The 19,842-nt window shown below is 40.5% G+C and overlaps 1 protein-coding gene and 1 long non-coding RNA gene across 3 annotated transcripts in view; both read right to left on the bottom strand.

The window, feature by feature from the left end:
• Nucleotides 1-19,842, bottom strand: part of LOC131221482 (receptor-like protein 15) — a 67,730-nt gene that overhangs the window by 46,185 nt on the left and 1,703 nt on the right. Inside the window, exon 3 of one of the 2 annotated variants that reach the window (XM_058216741.1) lies at nucleotides 3,717-5,962. In XM_058216741.1, the coding sequence (XP_058072724.1) occupies nucleotides 3,717-5,962 (2,246 nt within the window). Of the gene's footprint in view, nucleotides 1-3,641; nucleotides 5,963-19,842 lie in introns of those variants that run through there. The other variant, XM_058216740.1, reaches the window with a different exon arrangement.
• LOC131221485 (uncharacterized) lies at nucleotides 10,372-12,511 on the bottom strand. Its single transcript, XR_009159306.1, has 2 exons — nucleotides 12,258-12,511; nucleotides 10,372-11,011 (listed from the first exon to the last, which is right to left on the bottom strand). It is a non-coding gene; the product is annotated as an uncharacterized LOC131221485 (long non-coding RNA).

Below are 19,842 nucleotides of genomic sequence, written 5' to 3'. Positions count from 1 at the left end.
AATCCAAGCTTGAAGGCCGAGCTGAGCCGAGCTCAAGCTAAGGACTCTAGCTGGCCGAGTTGAGCCGATCTGGGCAAAGCTCAGCTCGGATCGACTCGTGTACACCTCTACCTAGAAGAGACCACATTTGTTGCTGTAACATGGCGAAATCCTCGTCGAGCCACGAAGAATTGTTGTAGCGTGGGTGTTTGACTGCGTAGTGCAGAACGGATCACCATCTTGCGGTATTGACATGACAAAGTTCTCTTGGGCCTCGTCATGATATATGTATTATATCCACACCGTCCATCTATTTTTTCAGACGATTTTAGGACATGAGCCCAAAAAAGAGGTGGATCCAAAGCTCAAGTGGACCACAGAGGAAATAATGGAAATCGAGCGTTTATCATTGAAAATTTCATGGGGCTATTAAGTTGATATTTGTGCTTTTCCTTCATTCACGTATGTGTAACCTCATAAACAGGTTGAATGGTAAATAAAATTTATAGTGGGTGATGTAGAGCGGGTTGCGGACAGTTTCATGGCCAGGATGGATCAGAAAAGGCCTGATTAGAAGCAGAAGTGATCTGGATCGTCAAGACTTAAAATGGATGTATCTCACAAACCAGACTAAGCTATCATACGTACCATATATGATTTTGGGGTAGGACAAGCTACTTTAGCCACCCAACCTTGCTGAGCGGGGTCGCCTACGCCGAATTTGCGAAATACCATCAGATGGATGGTTGAAATCCCATTGTATTTATAGTAAGTTTTAGTTTGAGTATAACTCTCTATCCATTGGCCTTTAAGAGTTGCGTCCAACATGAAGAGTGCTTAGAATAATCAGGAGAACATCATGGTTCAGTCAAATAGGACACTATTTTTGGCTAAAAACCATGCGCATTAGTAGACATCACGACCATCTATAAAAATTAAGTTTACTAATTATAGTAAATTGCGATTTCTAGGAGTTTTAGTTGTAGTTTGATTCCGAAACTTCTCCCATGGCTTAGTATCTATATTTAAAGGATAGTGAACTCGTATTTTTCAATCATCAATTAAATTATGAATTTTATAGAATTTATTTCTATTTTTTTTCTTTTTTACTCTTGGATTCAAGAAGTCTTTATGAGGAGTCCAGAGAAATTCCATGAATGCAGAAACGTTATCTTTGAGGAAGACAGTGATTGACCTCATTCCATTCATCCCTGCGTGCCAGTGGGGCCTTAGGAAGTTTTGAGCAGTAGGCATCATTATTCTCCAATAATTTCTTTTATGTGGTGTGGTCCACTTAAGCTTTAGATCTGACTTATTTTTATTTTTATACTCAGTCTAAAATAATCTGGAAAAATGAATGGATGATGGGCATATAACATGTACATTTAGAGTAGGGCCCAAAGATCTTTGCCACATCAACACTGTACCCACCTCGTGCTCTGTTCTACACCATGTGATCTGAGTGGAACAACTCCCGTTCATTCCAGGTCCTGTCAATCCTAACTCATCCGATACGTCTCATCATTCGTGACCCAAGTCCCAAAACCATGGGAGCTGATCAAGGTTAGATATTAACAGGTTGAACAGCGAGACTCATTATTGAAGTGACATCACCAAGTTCCGTGGGACTCCTTATTGAAGTGACTTCACCAAGTTCCGTGGGACCCACCATGACGAACATGTTGTATCCATGCTATCCATCCATTTAGAGAGATCATTTTAAGTCATAAGACAAAAATGAGTTAGATCCAAACCTAGAGTGGACCCCACCACATAAAACAGTGGAAAGAGTGACGCCCGCGTTGAAACCTTTCTAAGGTCCGCTACGGCGTGTTCATAAATTAAGATAGACATGAAAGAAAGGAAAATACAAATTTCACAAACTTCAGCTTGATTGAAAACTTTTGTGGCCAGTAGAAAATTTTAATGGTGGGCGTCATTCTCTCCACTATTTTCTGTGTTAGGGTCCAATTGAGCTTTGGATCTAACTTGTTCTTTGGCTCATATCCTAAATTGATATCTCCAAATGAATGGACAACGTGGATACAACACTTACATCATTGGTAGGTCCATAGAACTTGGTGACATCACTTCAGTAGCCAGTCTTACTCGTAAGTATCTAATCTGCGTACACCCAGATCCATAGCTGGAATGGTAGACTAAGTGAAAGATAACTCTTTCTAACACTAAGGTCTTGGTATCGATTCCCTAGAGGTTCCCTAGAGGGGGTGGCTAACAGTGAAGTGTGAACTGGCAGTGGGTGTACTAGCAAGCTATATTGACCCGTACTGACTCACGCCAACCACCACTTGACACCATTGACCCATTCTTTCCAGTACCGAATGGTGAGCGGAGAGGACAATTCCAAAAAGAGCACTGAAATGATGCCAAAACTTCACGGCCAGACAGACACTGACGAACAGGTGGTTCAGCGATTCGGTACCAAGATGTTGATATGATTCTTCCCCACAACAAACGCATTTTGAAGTTAAGAGAACCCATTTTTCATGTATTCTGTCATCAACCGGGATGGCCCCCTGCAGCGGCCTCCAAATGAATGTGGAGATCTTCTGTGGCATTTTTGAGTGCCATACCCATTTGGCTCATCCCCTATGCTGCCCTCCTTCTCTACATATCTCCCAAGCTGATTTCACTGAAAAATTGCCTGATGGTTTGGGAGGCCATATGCAAGAGTCCATATTATCTGAAGTGCAGAAACCTCCCTAGACGATGTGGTCCAGCACTCCCTCGGGAAGGTATTTAGGAACCGATGGGGAAGGGGTCCCTCCCGACGAAGGAAATCCTGCACTCCTTGTGGTAGCATTTTTTTAGGCTGGTTTCTCACTGGTGAGGCCCAAGGTATACCCCTTCCATGGTGAGGCCCATTTCTCACTGATCTAAAACTTAGGGGCCCTACTATGAATAAAGGATTAAGCAAAAACTAACACTGGTGAAAAAATTCTACCTCTTTTCATTGAGTGCCCTAAACGCAATAGATGGTTAACAAGAAATATAAAAGGGCCGTGATCGAATTTCCGTGTGGGAAAGAGGCCATAGAGTTGTTGACGGTCAGGATCTTCTAATCTTAAAGATTTTGTGGAGTCTTCCATCCATGCCGTGGGCTATTAAATCGACTTTCTTGATCATCCAGCAGCCTCTGCTTCTCCAAGCTCAAGTAGGGAAGAAATATTCTATAGGCATGGTGAAAAGATGTTGTAAGTCCACTCACCAGGTGGGCATCAAACGTGTATTGAATTTGGACCATGGGAAGTGTTCTGACCTTTTCCCACGTAAACATTAGGAAGACGACATCTTACAGCCTCATCGTGTATATGCAATGGCCAGACTAGGAAGAATGTATCTGTTTTACTTTTGGTCGGTTCCAAATGTCGTGGGGACTGCCTAATGACTGACTTGGATTTCACATGGTGCATGCTGCAGAGCACCTGAAGAGGATTCGGATTCCCTTAAGAAATATTCGGATCAGACATGGCATGTGTGGTTGGGCAATTTAATGAATGATTCTGATTTCACACTAGCAAGCATCTGCGGGAGTCTCCCCTTACGTGCAACCGCATACTTCAGTTCACTTGCACGACCAAACAAAGAAACGATGGAAACATGGGTTGAAATAAAAGTCATGCCATGCATAAACATGATTATTATTATCTTACAAATAAGAGTTACAAGGAGAAACTGATCTGACTTGAAGGTTATGCACGTGGTCGGGTGAAAACCTTCCGAACGTTGTCTAAAGCAAAATAGTAGCTGTCTAAAGCAAAATAATAGCATGAATAGATACATGCATCAACGAAATAGAAGTATAGACCTCCCCAATAGCGGTTGATGTAGAGAAGTGCTATGAAAACTAAGAACGATATAGTACATGACACCGAAAAGCATGCGTAGAAGATAATGTCATAACTGTCTTCCTCCTCTTTTGGCATTGAAGGTGGTAGCGGAGAAGTGGAGAAGCAACTCTTCAGTGGTGGTCCACAGAGTAGGGGATTGCCTTCATAGCTGGTTTCTCCAAAGGTGCCAAACTGCCCCTTCATCATGTCTGGTAGGACGCCGGATAAGTTATTGTGAGAGACGCTGAATGCAGATAAGAAGTTGAGCTCAGTTAGTTCAGGAGGAATCTCCCCGCTCAATCTATTGTGAGAAAGGTCCAAGCTCTCAATCTGTTTTAGATTTGAGAAGGTTTTTGGAATTGGTCCACTCAATTGATTGTGGGACAAGTTCAATGCATGAATATCAGTCAGATGTCCAATTTCAGGAGGAATTTCACCTGTTAACTGGTTCCATGACAGATCTACACCGGCCATCAAGTAAAGAATGTTGCCCTTGTAAGTTTCAGACCTCTGCTTTGTTATGAACTCCACTTTTTCCTCAGAATATGTCAAACGTACATCTATACTAGGCAAACTAACTTCAATACGGTGTCGAAGCAGCTGATCAATGCCTGAACTGAAACCGAAATCCGGTGGAGAGAAAACCAAAGTTGAGAAGTCAGTTACTCTTGCCCTCCCGAATGTCATATTACCAAAGCACGGTGGTATTGGACCAGAGAGATTATTGTGTGAAAGATCTAATATGCTGACGTTCTTCAGTTGACACAATTGCATGGGAATGTGACCTTGCAAATTATTTCCTCCGAGGAGAAGAAACCTTAAATTTTGAAGTGTACCAATCCAATTTGGAATATTACCAGAGAAGTAGTTGTCGCTGACATCCAATGTAACAAGGGAGGAAATTTTGGATAAAGCATTTGGCATCAATCCTGTAAGCTCATTTCCTTGCAAATGTAAGAATTTCAGAGATAGATTGAAGCATGAAGGTATGGAACCAAAAATTCTATTTTGGGAAAGGTCCAAAAGGGAAAGACGAGAGAGTTTGCAATACTCGGTTGGAATAGGACCTTCCAAATAGTTTCCGGGCATGGAAAGCCACATCAACTTAGAACAGTTCCCAATCTGTGCAGGAAGACGACCTGATATGTTGTTTCTACCAACATCCAAAAACTGTAGATAAGGGCTTTTGAATATACTAGCTGAGATCTTCCCGGTGAATCCATTGCCGTCCAAATACAGATACATTAACTGAATCAAGTTCGAATGAGTCGGAAACACTGGGCCTTGTAATCTATTGTTTGATAGCTTCAAAATCATCAATGAAATGCAACCCATGGCCAACTGCTCTGGTATTTCTCCTGAAAATTTGTTTCTTGACAAATCTAAAATATACAATTCTCTCATGTTGCCCATTGACGGAGGAATGCTACCATGAAGAGCATTTATAGACATGTTTAAGAATTTTAAATTTGGAAGGCTGAAACCGATGTTTTCAGGAAGTTGTCCGTAGATGTGGTTGCTGGAGACGTCCAGATAAAATGCAGTCAGGTAATTAGAATGAGGTGGCAGATGGAATGGGCCAGCTAAGGAGTTGTTTCCAAGGTCTAGCATTCCAAGTCTTTTATTATTCTCTAACAACCAAGATGGGAAGTTTCCCTTCATGTTGTTGTGGGAAAGGTCCAATGATATCAAGTCATATTGGGTGGAAAGGAAGCTGGGAATGGTACCAGTGAGCTTGTTGATGTTGCAGTTTGATAGGTGGAGGACTTTCAACTGGAATTTAGGAACCCAAGGTGTAGATTCAGTTTCCACCTCTAACTGATTGGGATAAGTTATAACATCGGCACCAAGAGAAAAACCGTCCAGTACTGAAAGTTCCACAAACTCGAGCTTGGAAAGATTAGCAAATGAGCTAAATGAGAGAGACCCCACAAAGCGGTTGCTATAGAGAGAAAGGAACCGGATCATTTTGAGGCTGGAGATGAGAGACGAGGAGATTTGCCCACTGAGTCTATTAAAGGAGAGATCAAGTAGTTGGAGGGATGACAAGTTGCTGAGACATGGAGGAAGGCTCCCTTCCAATTCATTTCTTTGAAGATCCAGTTCTTGGAGATTCTCCAGATTGCACAAATCTACAAAAATGAAAATGTAATTAACTTATCACTACAAAATTCAGTTGGTCATAAGAGAAATGATCCTGTGCTCTGAATGTAATAAGAGTTATAGTGTTCTAATTAAGTACTATGGGTAAGAGCTTGTAGTCCAATTGATCGATCTAAGTTGCCGGTTACATCAATGGAATCTTTCATGGGCTACCATAGGAAAAAATTGCACGAATTTGATGATCCAATCAATTTGTAAGTTGACATTCTGTTTTATAGCCATCCATTTCCCCACCCATGGATGAAAGTGATGCTTTAAAACAACAAGTGCCTCATGACCAAACGTATGAATGAGATGGCTGACTTGCAACATGGATGGGTGTGGTTTTTTTTCATGGTTGCCATGTATTTTGGATCCTCTGGATCGATTAGTTGGATAGTAATTCTAATCATTTAGTTTTACTATAATAACAAAGCAATACAGATCCATCTATGAAAACAAGGTACTGTAAATGCTCCGCACCATAGGCCCCGTTGATTAGTGATCCAGACGATGTTATTTCAATCATCGATATTTAGAGACAATTGGGCTGGTAGTGCATGTATATGGGGCTGTAAACATTTCACGCCCTGGACCTACGGTTTAATGATCCAGTCAATGATCTGATCTACTTACCATCTGATCATGCATGTGGGTCCCACAGTGCACATGGCGCCATATGAATTTAAATGCGTGGCCCATTGTACACTGTGCGACTGATCCAAAACATTGAACATTTGAACATGGTGGGAATTTCTGGTGGTGTGGCCCACTTAAGTTTTGGGATCTGCCTAATTTTGCCCTCATGTCCTAAGATCAGCTGGCAAGATATAATGGCCCAGAGTTTTGTCACACGGACGGTGTCATATGAAGTAGGAAAAGGAGTTTCGTATTTCTTCGAATTTGGAGGTCAAACCAGAATCTTACGGGGACTTTCAAGATTTATATGGAAACTCTACTTCATTGATCAGGTTATCATTGTTGCTAGGACCTCAGGCCAAAATATCAGCCAGATGCACAACTTTGGTGAGCCATTCCACATGGAACAATGGGGATGGGCCATTCCACAGGACCTCAGGCCAAAACTCTACTTCATACATTTGTGTATGGGTCAGTATCTTTAATCAAACACCTTAATAGGTGTAACTCACCAGGAAGAAGACACAAAATTCTCTGTGATTCAAAACTCAAGCAGGCATGCAACACCGTCTGTACTTCATAGGTTTTGGGAGAAACGGTACATTAACAATTTTATTTTTAGGCCTAAAGGAGTTTTGTTTGGAAAAATCTTTTATATACATATGAAAGTTGATTGGCTAGTGTACCACACACCACCGACCTGGTTGGTGTGGGTACGTGTCGTGCGAAGATGAGCGGCGACGGTCCTCAAGCTCTGAGTTGTAAAAACGGTTCAAAGGAGATCAAAGTTACAGGGGCCAAAAATGATATATCCATTTGAAGAGATCAGTTTAGAGCATGATACTAAAAATGAGTCATATCCAAATCTCAAGTCGACCACATCACAAATAGCTCACAAATAGCAGTAGGGAAAGTGATTTTCACTGTTAAAACATTGGTAGACCCACCATATACCGTTTATTTTCCATCTAATCTGTTCATAAGGTCACACAAACCTGGATGAAGAGGGAAAACAAATATCATACTGATCCAAAACTTTCGTAACCCTAAAAGGGTTTAGCTAGTAGATGTTCAATCCCCCACTTATTTTTGTACTGTGGTCTTGATGCAAGGATGAACGTGATGAGGTCGATCACCGTCTTCCTCAAGGATAACTAGTCCGAACCCACGGAACTTCTATGGACACCTCGTGGAGACTTCTCGAATCCACGAGGAAAGAAAGCAAGAAAATAGAAATAAATTCTAATAAATTCAAATTTTGATTAATTGATTTAAATAAACGAGTTCACAACCTTTTAAATAGGGATACGAAGCAATGCCAGAGAAATCAGAAGCAAACTATAACTAAAACTCCTTAAAATTCGTAACTTAATATAAATAGTAAATTTACTTTGATAGTAAGTGTCGTATGTTGCTTAACCACATTATTCTCCTAATTATTCTAAGCATGTTTAATGTTGGACACAACTCCTAAAGCCTAACGGATGAAGAGTTATAATCAAATTCAAACTTACTATAAATAGTAAAAATGGAAATAAACATGAAATTTGACAGTCGATCTGATGGAATCTCGCAAATTAGGCGTGGGCATCCCGGCATAGCCGAGTTGGTTGGCTAAAGTAGCTCGTCCTACCCCAAAATTATATTTGGTACGTCGAGTAACTCATTCCGGTTTGTGAGATATGTCTGTTTTAAGGTTCTGATGGTCTTGATGACTTCTGCCTTTGATTGGGCCTTCTCTGATCCATCTTGGACATGAAAGTGTCCGCGACCCGCTCTACATCAGGTCCACTTGATCTTTGAATATCTCACATTTTTCTGATAAAGCCTTATGATGAGCTCACGAAATGGACTGACGGTTTAGCTATAACACATACATGTTGGGACCCACAAAACTTGATGACATCACACAGCAGCCAGATAGGTGGCGTGTGGTACACCAGCCAATCCTCTTCCTTTATATTTAAAGCATGGTTGGCCACACAGAGCTTGTTGTTTTTTTCCCTGAGTGAAGCAGGGGTTACCAACGATTCCAACTGGACACAACTTGTTTCTGAGCCTTCGTAACACAGAGGTAGAGGAATCTCTTTTAACCCCTAGTGAGGCCCACCACCATGTTCTTGTTATATCCAAACCGTCCATCCATTTGGTGGGCTCGTCTTAAGGCTTGAGTCGAAAAATAAGACAGATCTAAAGATCAAGTAGACCACAATGCAAAAAACAGTGGGGTTGAATGTCTACCATTGAAACAGAGTATTTGATCCAAACCGTACCCAACCCGATTCGACTCGGTTTTCCTGACCGAGTCGGACTTGGTTCAGGTCAGGCCAGCAGAATGACGAATCGAATCGAGCCATAACTAAGCCCGGATCGGATCAAGTTCCGACGGAGCATTGAAAATTTGGTACTGAGTCGAGTTGGACCAATCCGGTCGAACTTGATGCCCACCTCTAGTTTTATCCATGCATGCCATCCATTTTGGCAGTTCGTTTTAAGGCATGAGCCCAAAAATGAGATAGATCTAAATCTCAAGTGGACCACATCAGCTCCAAACAGTGGTGATTGAACTCCCACAGTAAAAAACTTCCTCGGGGCGACTAATGTTTATTCGATTGCCATCTAACAGGTCACATAAACCTTGACGAAGGAAAGAACAAATATCAGCTTGATTCCAAGCTTCCATGGCACCCAAGAAGATTTCAACGGTAAGAGTTCAATCCTCCACTTTTTATGTGGTACGGTCCACTTGAGCTTTGGATCTACATCATAAACTCACGTCCTAAAATGAGCTAGAAAAGTGAATGGACAGAGGGGATAGAACACGTACATTATGGTGGGCCACAGTGATTTGACCCTAGTTAGCTGGCTGTTGACCCGCGTATTTGTTTTGGTGATGAAGGACATTGCGGGACCCTTCTTGGGGGTAAGGACATTGTGGGACCCACTACAGTAAATGTGACTTTATTATCACCATCCATCCATTTCGTCTAACTTAATTTTGGGCATCAATCTCAAAATTTGAAGGATACCCAGGTCCTAGTGGACCAAACCACTAAAAAACTGAAAAAGTTTCGGATGAAGTTGATATTTACGTTTTACCTTCATCCGTGTCTTTGGGACTAATAAACATCACGGTGGGCCCTTGGAAGGTTTCAATGGTGGGCATCACTATCCCCTTGATTTCTATGATGTGGTCCACTTGAACTTTGGATCTACTTGGCTTTAGGGTTCATTACCCAAAAAGATCTTGCAAATTAGATTGATGGCATGGATATAACACATGTATCATGGTGGGCCCACAGAAGTGCCACGTCAATAGGTCGGTTTCTACCAATGAGAGAAATGCGCGGCACACCTAAATCCATAGCTCAACTGGCAGACCGAGTGGAGATACCTGGTTTCAACACTTGAGGTCTTGCTATCGTTCCCTAGTGGGGGTGGCTAACATGGAGTGTGTGTACTGACATGGGTGCGTACTAACTGAAAAAAAAAAAAACAAAAAAAACAAAAAAAACAAAAAAGAGAAATGCGCGGCAGGGAATGAAGAAATACCTATATCACCAAAATGTATGTAAATACCCAAGCATTTTTATTTTTAAAATTTTCAAAAAAATAGTACCTCATTGGTATTCTATTTACATCCCAGCACCTTTTTAATTAAATTTTCATTAAGGTACTTCATTAATCATGTTATTAAAGATTTTGTATCAGGTTACCCGGGCTCCCTGGTCTTCCTCTAGTTTGAAGCTGCGTGGGGTCATAAAGATTTTCATAACAAATCTACTCCGTCCATCAATTTTTCAAGAGAACGAAAGAACAAGAATCTGAAAATCAGTGAGATCCAAAATTTATATGGACCACACCATCTGAAAAAGTAGGAATTGGATGTCGCCAATGGAAACTTCGTGAGGGCCACAGAAGTTTTGTATCAGGATGATATTTGTGCCTACAATTTTTCTGAGTAATAATAATCCTATGAACCGTTTGGATAACCAATAAAACTCATGCTCCGCTCTAAGAAGGTTTCAACCGCCGACATTTACATTCCCGTCCTTTAATGTGAAGTGGTCTACATGAATTTTCGATCTGCCCCATCTTTAGACTCCTGTACTTGTATGTGATCTTAAAAAATGGATGGACAGATTGGATTTGTGTAGGAAATTTCTGCGGCCCCACATCATTTCTGTACTACATGAACTTCTCACGGGCATTCCGCATGGGGCAAAGACACCAAAGCTATACCTTCGACCGGATTGCATAAGGTGGTCTGTAGGCTCTACCATATCGTATGTGTTTAATCCACATTATCTATGCATTTTTACAGATCATTTTCTGACAAGAACCGAGGTAGATCAAAATCTTAAGTGTACCACACCACAAAAAATAGTGGTGATGAACGCCTACTGTTATGGAAAGATCCGAGTCCCCTATAATTCCGAGGGCCAACTTTATACTAGTCCGATCAGACACACGAACATCTGATGTGATATATTATTGAAGGATTCACTACTAAGTCACAGTGGCACTCCTACTCCGAAGTTAGTAATCAGCTCGGAGTGACCTGAGACCAGAATAGGAGGTGCAGCGCTCCGACCGGACCGTTCCTCTACTGACCGATCGGAAACGAACGACACGATTACTTGCATCAAGTACAGGAAAAGTAAGTCCCTCATCAATCCAAGTCAGTACTCGGCTCAAACAAGGAATACGAACCGTATAAACCAGTTAATAGGACCTCGGAAAGAGAGCATTAAGTAAGGCGCGAGCGGACCTCTGGACTATAACCCTAGGCTGTGTAAGACGAGCTCTCGTCCTCGTCCTCATCTTCATCTTCATTCGAAGAAGGTTGGCCGAGCCGAGCTCTCATCCTTGTCATCATCATCATTTTCATCAGAAGAAGGTTGGCTGAGCCGAGCTCTCATCCTCGTCCTCATCCTCATCTTCATCCGAAGAAGGTTATCCGAGCTGAGCTTTTGTCCTCGTCCTCATCCTCATCTTCATCCGAAGAAGGTTGGCCGAGTTGAGCTCTCATCCTCGTCCCCATCCTCATCCTCATCTTCATCCGAAGAAGGTTATCCGAGCCGAGTTCTCGTCCTCGTCTTCATCCTCATCTTCATCCGAAGAAGGTTGTCCGAGCCGAGCTTTCGTCCTCGTCCTCATCCTCATCTTCATTCGAAGAAGGTTGTCCGAGCCGAGCTCTCATCCTCATCCTTATCCCCATCTTCATCTGAAGAAGATGATACTTCGAGTACCGGGTCGGGGAACCAGTCCAAATGCGGACGTGGCCGAAGATCACTCCTGGAGATACGCTCCATTAAGACACGATGCGTTATACGATCCAAAGATTGTGGAGTATCTCCACGATTACAGTATCTACTTGATTGAGTAGATTATGCCGAGATTGACGGACATGATCCCCCAACTCACAGGTATAAATACTAGGGGACCTTATTGTTATAGGTACGTAACATCTGACATTCTCCCTATATTCTACAACTTAGACCCAGATTCCCTTGACCTGACTTAGGCATCGGAGGGTCCCCCGGCCTAGCCAGGGTCTTCTTTGCTCACTATTTGTGCAGGACTAGGGTTCCTTGGAGGTTCACCGTGCCAAGTGGAGGGTGAACCAGATTTTGTCATCAACACCTACCATTAAAAACTTCTTATGGGATATAAAAGTTTTGGATAAAGCTGATATTTGTCTTTTGTCTTCATCCAAGTCATCGTAACATAATCAACATGTTGTATGGGAAATAAACATGATCATGGGCTTTAAGGTGGGCACTAGAAAGTTTTTAGTGGTGGCCATTGAATCACACTGTTTTCAATGGTGCGGCCCACCTGAGATTTGGATTTGCCTCATTTCTGGGCTCATGCCCTAAAATGATTTAGAAAAATGGATGGACTTTGTCAATACATCATGTATTGATGTAGAGCGGGTCGCGGACAGTCTCATGGCCAAGATGGATTAGAAAAGGCCCGGTCGACGACAAAAGTGATCCGGACTGTCAGACCTTAGATTGGGCGTATCTCGCAATCCGAAATGAGTTACCTAACGTAAAATATATGATTTTGGGGTAGAACGAGCTACTTTAGCTGACCAACTCAGTTATGTCGGGTTGCGCAGCCCGAAATTGCGAAAAGCCCTTAGATCGACGGTCGTTTCCCTGCTTCAATTTCGTTTTTACTATAAATAGTAAGTTTTAGTTTGATTATAACTCTTCATCCGTCAGGCTTTAGGAGTTGCGCCCAACATGAAAAGAGCTTAGAATAATTAGGAGAACGGTTTGGTGAAGCCAAATAGGACACTTACTATTTTTGGCTGAAAACCTTGCGCACTAGTAGACATCACGACCGTTTATAAATAGTAAGTTTACTATTTATAGTAAGTCACGAATTCTAGGAGTTTTAGTTGTAGTTTGATTCTGATTTCTTTCCCATTGCTTAGTACCCCTATTTAAAGGGTTGTGACTCGTTTTTATTCATTCATTAATCAAATTTGAATTTATTAGAATTTTTTTCTATTTCATGCTTTCTTTCCTCGTGGACTCAAGAAGTCTCTGTGAGGAGTCCAGAGAAGTTCCGTGGATTCGGAATAGTTATCCTCTTGAGGAAGATGGTGCTCAACCTTACGTCCTCCCCTGCATCATGTATCTCCCATAGGACATCTGGAAAGATTTTTTCCTTTTGAAGAATTTATATATTTTTTTAGTAACACCTACTTACAAGTAGGTACTCATTTAATTCTTATGAAGCAATCTCATTGATTGGTGGTCATTTTTTATCATTTTAGGGAAAAATATTCATTTAACTAACTTTAGAGGAAAGGGAAGGTATCGGTTTGACAATAACTTGACTAACAAGGTAGCATAGTGAAAACTTGATTAAAAAAATGTATTAAGATGTAAATGTCATGTTAATGAGATACTATTATATAAAAGGCAGATACTATTTTATAAAATTCCTTTTATTTTTTTACTGAGTGACTTCATGAGAAATGGCATGGACCAATAACAGGAGGCAACACCATAACCGACCGAGCCTTCAACACAAACAATGAGCACTTCCATGCACTTTTTTTCATAGTCAAACCTGAGCTTTATAAACCTTATATTAAAAGGTTAGACCTTTAGTTGAAAATAACAAAAAGATATGTTCTTATTTAAAATTCCATGAAGCAGCAAGCCTCTAGATGAAAAGGCAGGCTTAGCTGATCTTCCTCCCAGGGCAAGCTTTTCCTGGACAAGCTTTGGTCTAGGATACATCAGAGAACGCTAGTCTGTTTCTATCTTTTTTTGCTGTCTTTTTTCTTTCTTTTCCCTGCTGGGTTTGTTTCTCCTTTTTTGTTCACAGACCCTGCCATACTTGTAAATTTCCTTACTCTATCATATATGAAATGTCCTTTAGATGAAAAGCATGGAAAAGAAAATTGTATTTTTAGGAAAACTTAGTTTTCAAGAAAGTGTGGGAAAAGAAATATTATTTCTATGTTTGCTTATCAACAACATTTCTCAAAAGAATTGAAGTTTGTTTTCAAATCATATATTTGGCAAAATAAAATTCTTTTTAGAAATTATTTTAGTATCATGTGGTGCCTATCTATCCAGACATAGGATGTATGGAATTAACAATTAATATTTCCTTTGTAATATGGAAATATTCCTTTAAGGGGCATTTAATGAACGGGTTAAATGGAATATACTAGACAAGCCTATGTTCATCTTGTCCCCATGGTTTCTTGTTGTCTGGCCCACCTTTTTTTTTTTTTTTTTAAATTCTTTTTAACACACACACACGCACACCCCACACTCACGCTAGTGGAATTTCACCACCCATGGATACTCAAACCCTTGAGCTTATTTTTTGCCTAATACTGTGGGACAATCCGAATGGATGGAGTGGATTTGACATAGAGAATATGGTGGCCCAATGTGAAACCTAGTTAAAGAAAGTCATCTCGCCCCTTAGAAATTGCATGTTTACATTGAACTGATTAGCTTAAACTAAGCTGATTAGACTGTAGGAGCCATTGTCCCAAACTCACAGTGCAAAAGTCAGATTCTTTGTATAATCCTAACCTTCCATTCGTGGATGCTTCCTAAAATGAGATCATTGAATATTTTTCATTTTTAATTAGCCCAATTGGTAGATTGAGTGAAGATACCGTTTCAACACTGAGGTCTTGGTATCGATTCCCTAGTGGGGGTCGCTAACAATGGAGTGTGTACTGACAGTGGATGTTACTAACAAGCTAATTACTGAAAAAATAATAATAAGTAAATAAATAAAATAAAATAAAATTATTTAATAGATTTTCATCATTCCATTAGGAAGATTATATAATAAGAGTAATATTAGGTTCATGACACATCTCAACTGAAACCAATAATTGTACAATTTGTTTAAAATTAGTATATTTCTTGCATGTAAACTCTAAATGCATGTGCATAGTCTAATATACTCTGCTAGAGTATCAAATCTTTCTTCCGCGCATGCTTATTGCCTATTGATAGTTCCACTAGGAGCATGTTTACTGCCATTGTTACGTGGCTCCGACCATGATGCATGTGTTTTATCCACCTCATCCATCCATTTTGCTAGGTCATTTAATGTTATGAGCCCAAAATGATGCATGTTTAAATCTCAAGTAGACCACACCATAGGAAATAGCGGTGATTGAACGCCCACCATTACATATTCGTGTTTTCCCATTCACCTATTTACTGATTCTTATGGCACTGCTAGTGCATTAAAACTGGGCCCTACTATGACATCTCAATGACATTCACTCCTCCAATCTATTTTGCTAGTTGATCTTAGGAAATGAGGAAAAAAATATCCCTTCGAATTTGAGGGGCTACAGTAATGTTTATTTTCCATCCAAACATGTCACACCAAACTTAGATGAAGTGAAAATACAAATATTAGCTTTATCGAAAACTTTCATGGTCCACAAGAAGTTTTTAATGGTCAAAATGATCACCGTTTCCTTTACTGTAGGTGTCAGTTTTGGGACCGTGCTCTAAAATGAGCTGGAAAAACTGATGGATGGTGTAGATATACAACACATACATTACTGCTCTTATGAAACAACCACTAGTATTGTTGTATGTTACCTAGTGTGGGTTTCCTTGACTGTGGGAGGGACCTTAATGTATGTTTTGTATATGAATGCCCTCCATGGAATTTTCCAGCTCATTTTAAGACAGTATCAAAAATAAAAAATTAAAAAATCAGGCAGATCCAAATCTCAAGTGAACTACACCACATGAAAGAGTGGTTATTGAACACTCATTTTATTTGACGTCGGACCTGTTGACAAGGTCACACAGACTTGGATGAAAGGAAAACACAAATATAATCTTGCTCTGAAATTTCACGGCCCACAAGAAGTTTTTAATGGCCAATGAAAACTATTTCCCATGTTGTGGTCCATTTGAGATTAATTTGGATCTACTTTAGTTTTGCAATCACGCTCTAAAATGAGTTAGAAAACTGATGGATGGCATGAATATATATCAAAGTGGGCTAACCCACTCTGGTGTTTTACCCGGGTAACACCCGACCGGCTTCCCAGCATAACACCTGTCCTTGCAAGGATAAAAAGGCCATGAAAGAGTGGTTATTGAACACTCATTTTATTTGACGTCGGACCTGTTGACAAGGTCACACAGACTTGGATGAAAGGAAAACACAAATATAATCTTGCTCTGAAATTTCACGGCCCACAAGAAGTTTTTAATGGCCAATGAAAACTATTTCCCATGTTGTGGTCCATTTGAGATTAATTTGGATCTACTTTAGTTTTGCAATCACGCTCTAAAATGAGTTAGAAAACTGATGGATGGCATGAACATATATCAAAGTGGGCTAACCCACTCTGGTGTTTTACCCGGGTAACACCCGATCGGCTTCCCAGCATAACACCTGTCCTTGCAAGGATAAAAAGGCCATGAAAGAGTGGTTATTGAACACTCATTTTATTTGACGTCGGACCTGTTGACAAGGTCACACAGACTTGGATGAAAGGAAAACACAAATATATTCTTGCTCTGAAATTTCACGGCCCACAAGAAGTTTTTAATGGCCAATGAAAACTATTTCCCATGTTGTGGTCCATTTGAGATTAATTTGGATCTACTTTAGTTTTGCAATCACGCTCTAAAATGAGTTAGAAAACTGATGGATGGCATGAATATATATCAAAGTGGGCTAACGCACTCTGGTGTTTTACCCGGGTAACACCCGATCGGCTTCCCAGCATAACACCTGTCCTTGCAAGGATAAAAAGGCCATGTTAAAGGCACCACTTCTGTTTCTTTGTCCGACATGGATGGCCTGTTAACGTAGCACAAGAAGGTCATGTGGTTGGAAATGATGTGGAGCCTATAGAGATTCCCAACATAAATCCACTCCGTCTATCAGTTTTTCTGGACCACAATAGCACAGGATTTTAAAAATTAGCATATCAAGAATTCATATGGGCCACACCACATGATGTATGCATTGTATATTGGTGTGGTCCATTATGATGTATGCATTATATATTGGTGTGGTCCATCCATTTTGTCAACTCCTTTTAGGCTATGAACCCAAAAATTAAGCTGATCCAAATCTCAAGGTGGATCATACCATATGAATATGAAAAAGCAAAGCAGAATGAGGTAGTGTATGTTATTGAGATGTCACAGTGGACCCACAGGAAACAGGAGATTCACATGGCTTCAAATTCGGAGGGCATTCTAAAATCCTGTGGGCCTTTTCAAGTTTTATATGGAACCTCTACTCTATCAGGTTATCCTTAATGTTAGGACATCAAGGCAAAAAATCTGCAGATACACAACTTTGGTGGGCCATACAACGGGGAAAAATGGGGATGTCGACAACCATATGTTTGTGTGTGGGCTACCATGGCATTTATTTTTAATTAAAAAAAAAAAAAACATTAATAGGTATAACTCACAAAGATGAAGACACAAAATTCTAGGAAACTCAAGTGGGCAACACCACAAGAATTCCAGGTTTTAGGAGAAAATTTACATAAACCAATTTTGAGACCCTAAGGAGTTTTGTTCGGAAAATCTTTTGCATGTACAGCGAAAATAAGGAGCTTCATCTAGTGGAACTGTGGAAGTAGAGGATTTACACACACACACACACACACTTGCTGTTTCTTACCTTGAGTGAAACCCGGGTTACTAACAATTCCAAATGGACACATGTTGTCTCTCATTAGTCTTTATAACATAGCCACGTAGGAATCCCTTGTAACACTAAGTGAGGCTCATCATGATTATATATATATATATATATATATATATATATATATATATATATATAGGCATGCTCTCCTATGCACCTACGCATGTGCGCACCTTTGGACACGTGTCATGGGTGTCAAATCCGAACGGTCCATAAGATGTGGAATCCTATGAAACCTTAGGGGGTGAATTTTCACCATGATCTAAGATTCTGATGGGCCATAGTAAAGAGAAATTCAAATCAAGGGAAGAAACTGTTTGGCCCACTGAAGTTTTGATTCAAAGTAAAAATTGGTGCCAAGGGGTTTCATGAGGTTCTGCTTCATGTGGACCGTTTAGATTTTTGAGAATCATCAGATATGTTGAGTTCTCAAAAAAGTTGATGGGTAGTCCGTGAGAACTGGTTCACAGGTGAGCGTTCCCTATATATATATATATATATATATATATACACACACACACTCATCCATTTTGATAGGTCATTTCAGGACATGAGCCCAAATACCAGGAAGATCCAAAGCTCAGGTAAGCTACACCTCATGATATAATGAAGATAGATAAACACACTGTTGATGCCTTATTTTTTTAGGTGTCATAGAAGTTCTGGATCAGAGGACGTTCTGTATTCTTGCTACATAGGTGTCCTGATCGGAATCACCATATGAATAGGTTGATGGTACGTAAAGACTATGGTGAGCCCAAGAAGGTTTCAATGGTTTGCATTTCCTTCCCCACTATTTTGTGAGGCGTGGCCTACTAGAATTTTAGATATCCATCCTGTCCATCCTGTCCTAAAATGAATCAGTGAAATGTACGGATGAAGTGGATATAACATACGTTCATGATAACGCCAAAGAGCTTGGGTGTAAAGAGGCGGATTTGCTTGAAGGCTTCCGCAGGAATGGGATTTTAGGTGGGCCCACCGGGATGTTTGTGAGAAATCCATCCTGTCCATCCATTTTTTAATATCATTTTAAGACATTTAACAAAAAATGAAGCAGGTCCAAAACTCAAGTTGGCTACGCGAGAAGAAACATGGGGATATAATGACCACTGTTGAAATATTTGTATGGCCACAAAAGTTTTGTATTAAGTTAGGGCTTTTGCGTTTCCACTTCATACCAGTGGTAATGACCTCATGAACGGTTTGGATGGAACGGAAAAATCAAGGTAGAGCTCAATAATGTTTCAATGGTAGTCATTTGTTTCCCCTATGTTTCTCTAGTGTGGCCTTGAGTTTTGGATCCGCCTCATATTAGTCACATGTCCTAAGATAAGCTAGCAAAATAGATCAACGGGATAAATTTCTCTAAAATGTTAGAGTGGGCCCCACCTAGCATACTAGCATAGGAACTTTCGGCTAAAGGAAATCCGCGCCCCCTGCACTCCCTATGATAGGACCGGGATTTCCTGCGAATGGCTTTGGCAGGAAGTTCTTGTGCTTGGATGCAAGGTGGGGTCCATTGTGATGTTTATCTTTAGAGATCATTTTAAGACATGTGACAAAAAATTAGGAGAATACAAAACTCAACTGGGCATACAAGATGAAATAGTGTGGAGAAAGGAATTCCCACCGATGATACCTTTCTAGGCTCTGCCTTGATGTTTATATGTCATCCAAACCATTTCTAAGGTCATTTTTACTAGGATGAAGTGAAAACATTGAAAACTTAAACCGATACAAAACTTTGTGGCCATATAAATATTTCAATGGTTAAAACTAAATCTCCATTTTTTCATCTCTTGTGGCCCATTTGAGTTTTGGATCCACCTTATTTTTTCTCACATGTCCTAAAATGAGATCGAAAAATGGATGTACAGGTTGAATTTCTCACAAATATCACAGTAGGCCCCATCCCGGAATTCTTGAGCAGGAACTTCCCGCGAAAGCTTTCACAGGAAATCCGCCTCCCCTCTGATAAATGTTACAAGGCAAGCTATATCCGAGCACGCCAGCGAGGGCACAGCCG

Source organism: Magnolia sinica, chromosome 12 (genome assembly GCF_029962835.1).
Source record: "Magnolia sinica isolate HGM2019 chromosome 12, MsV1, whole genome shotgun sequence".
NCBI classification, from domain to species: Eukaryota; Viridiplantae; Streptophyta; class Magnoliopsida; order Magnoliales; family Magnoliaceae; genus Magnolia; species Magnolia sinica.
This window is presented reverse-complemented; position numbering and strand designations above follow the sequence as displayed.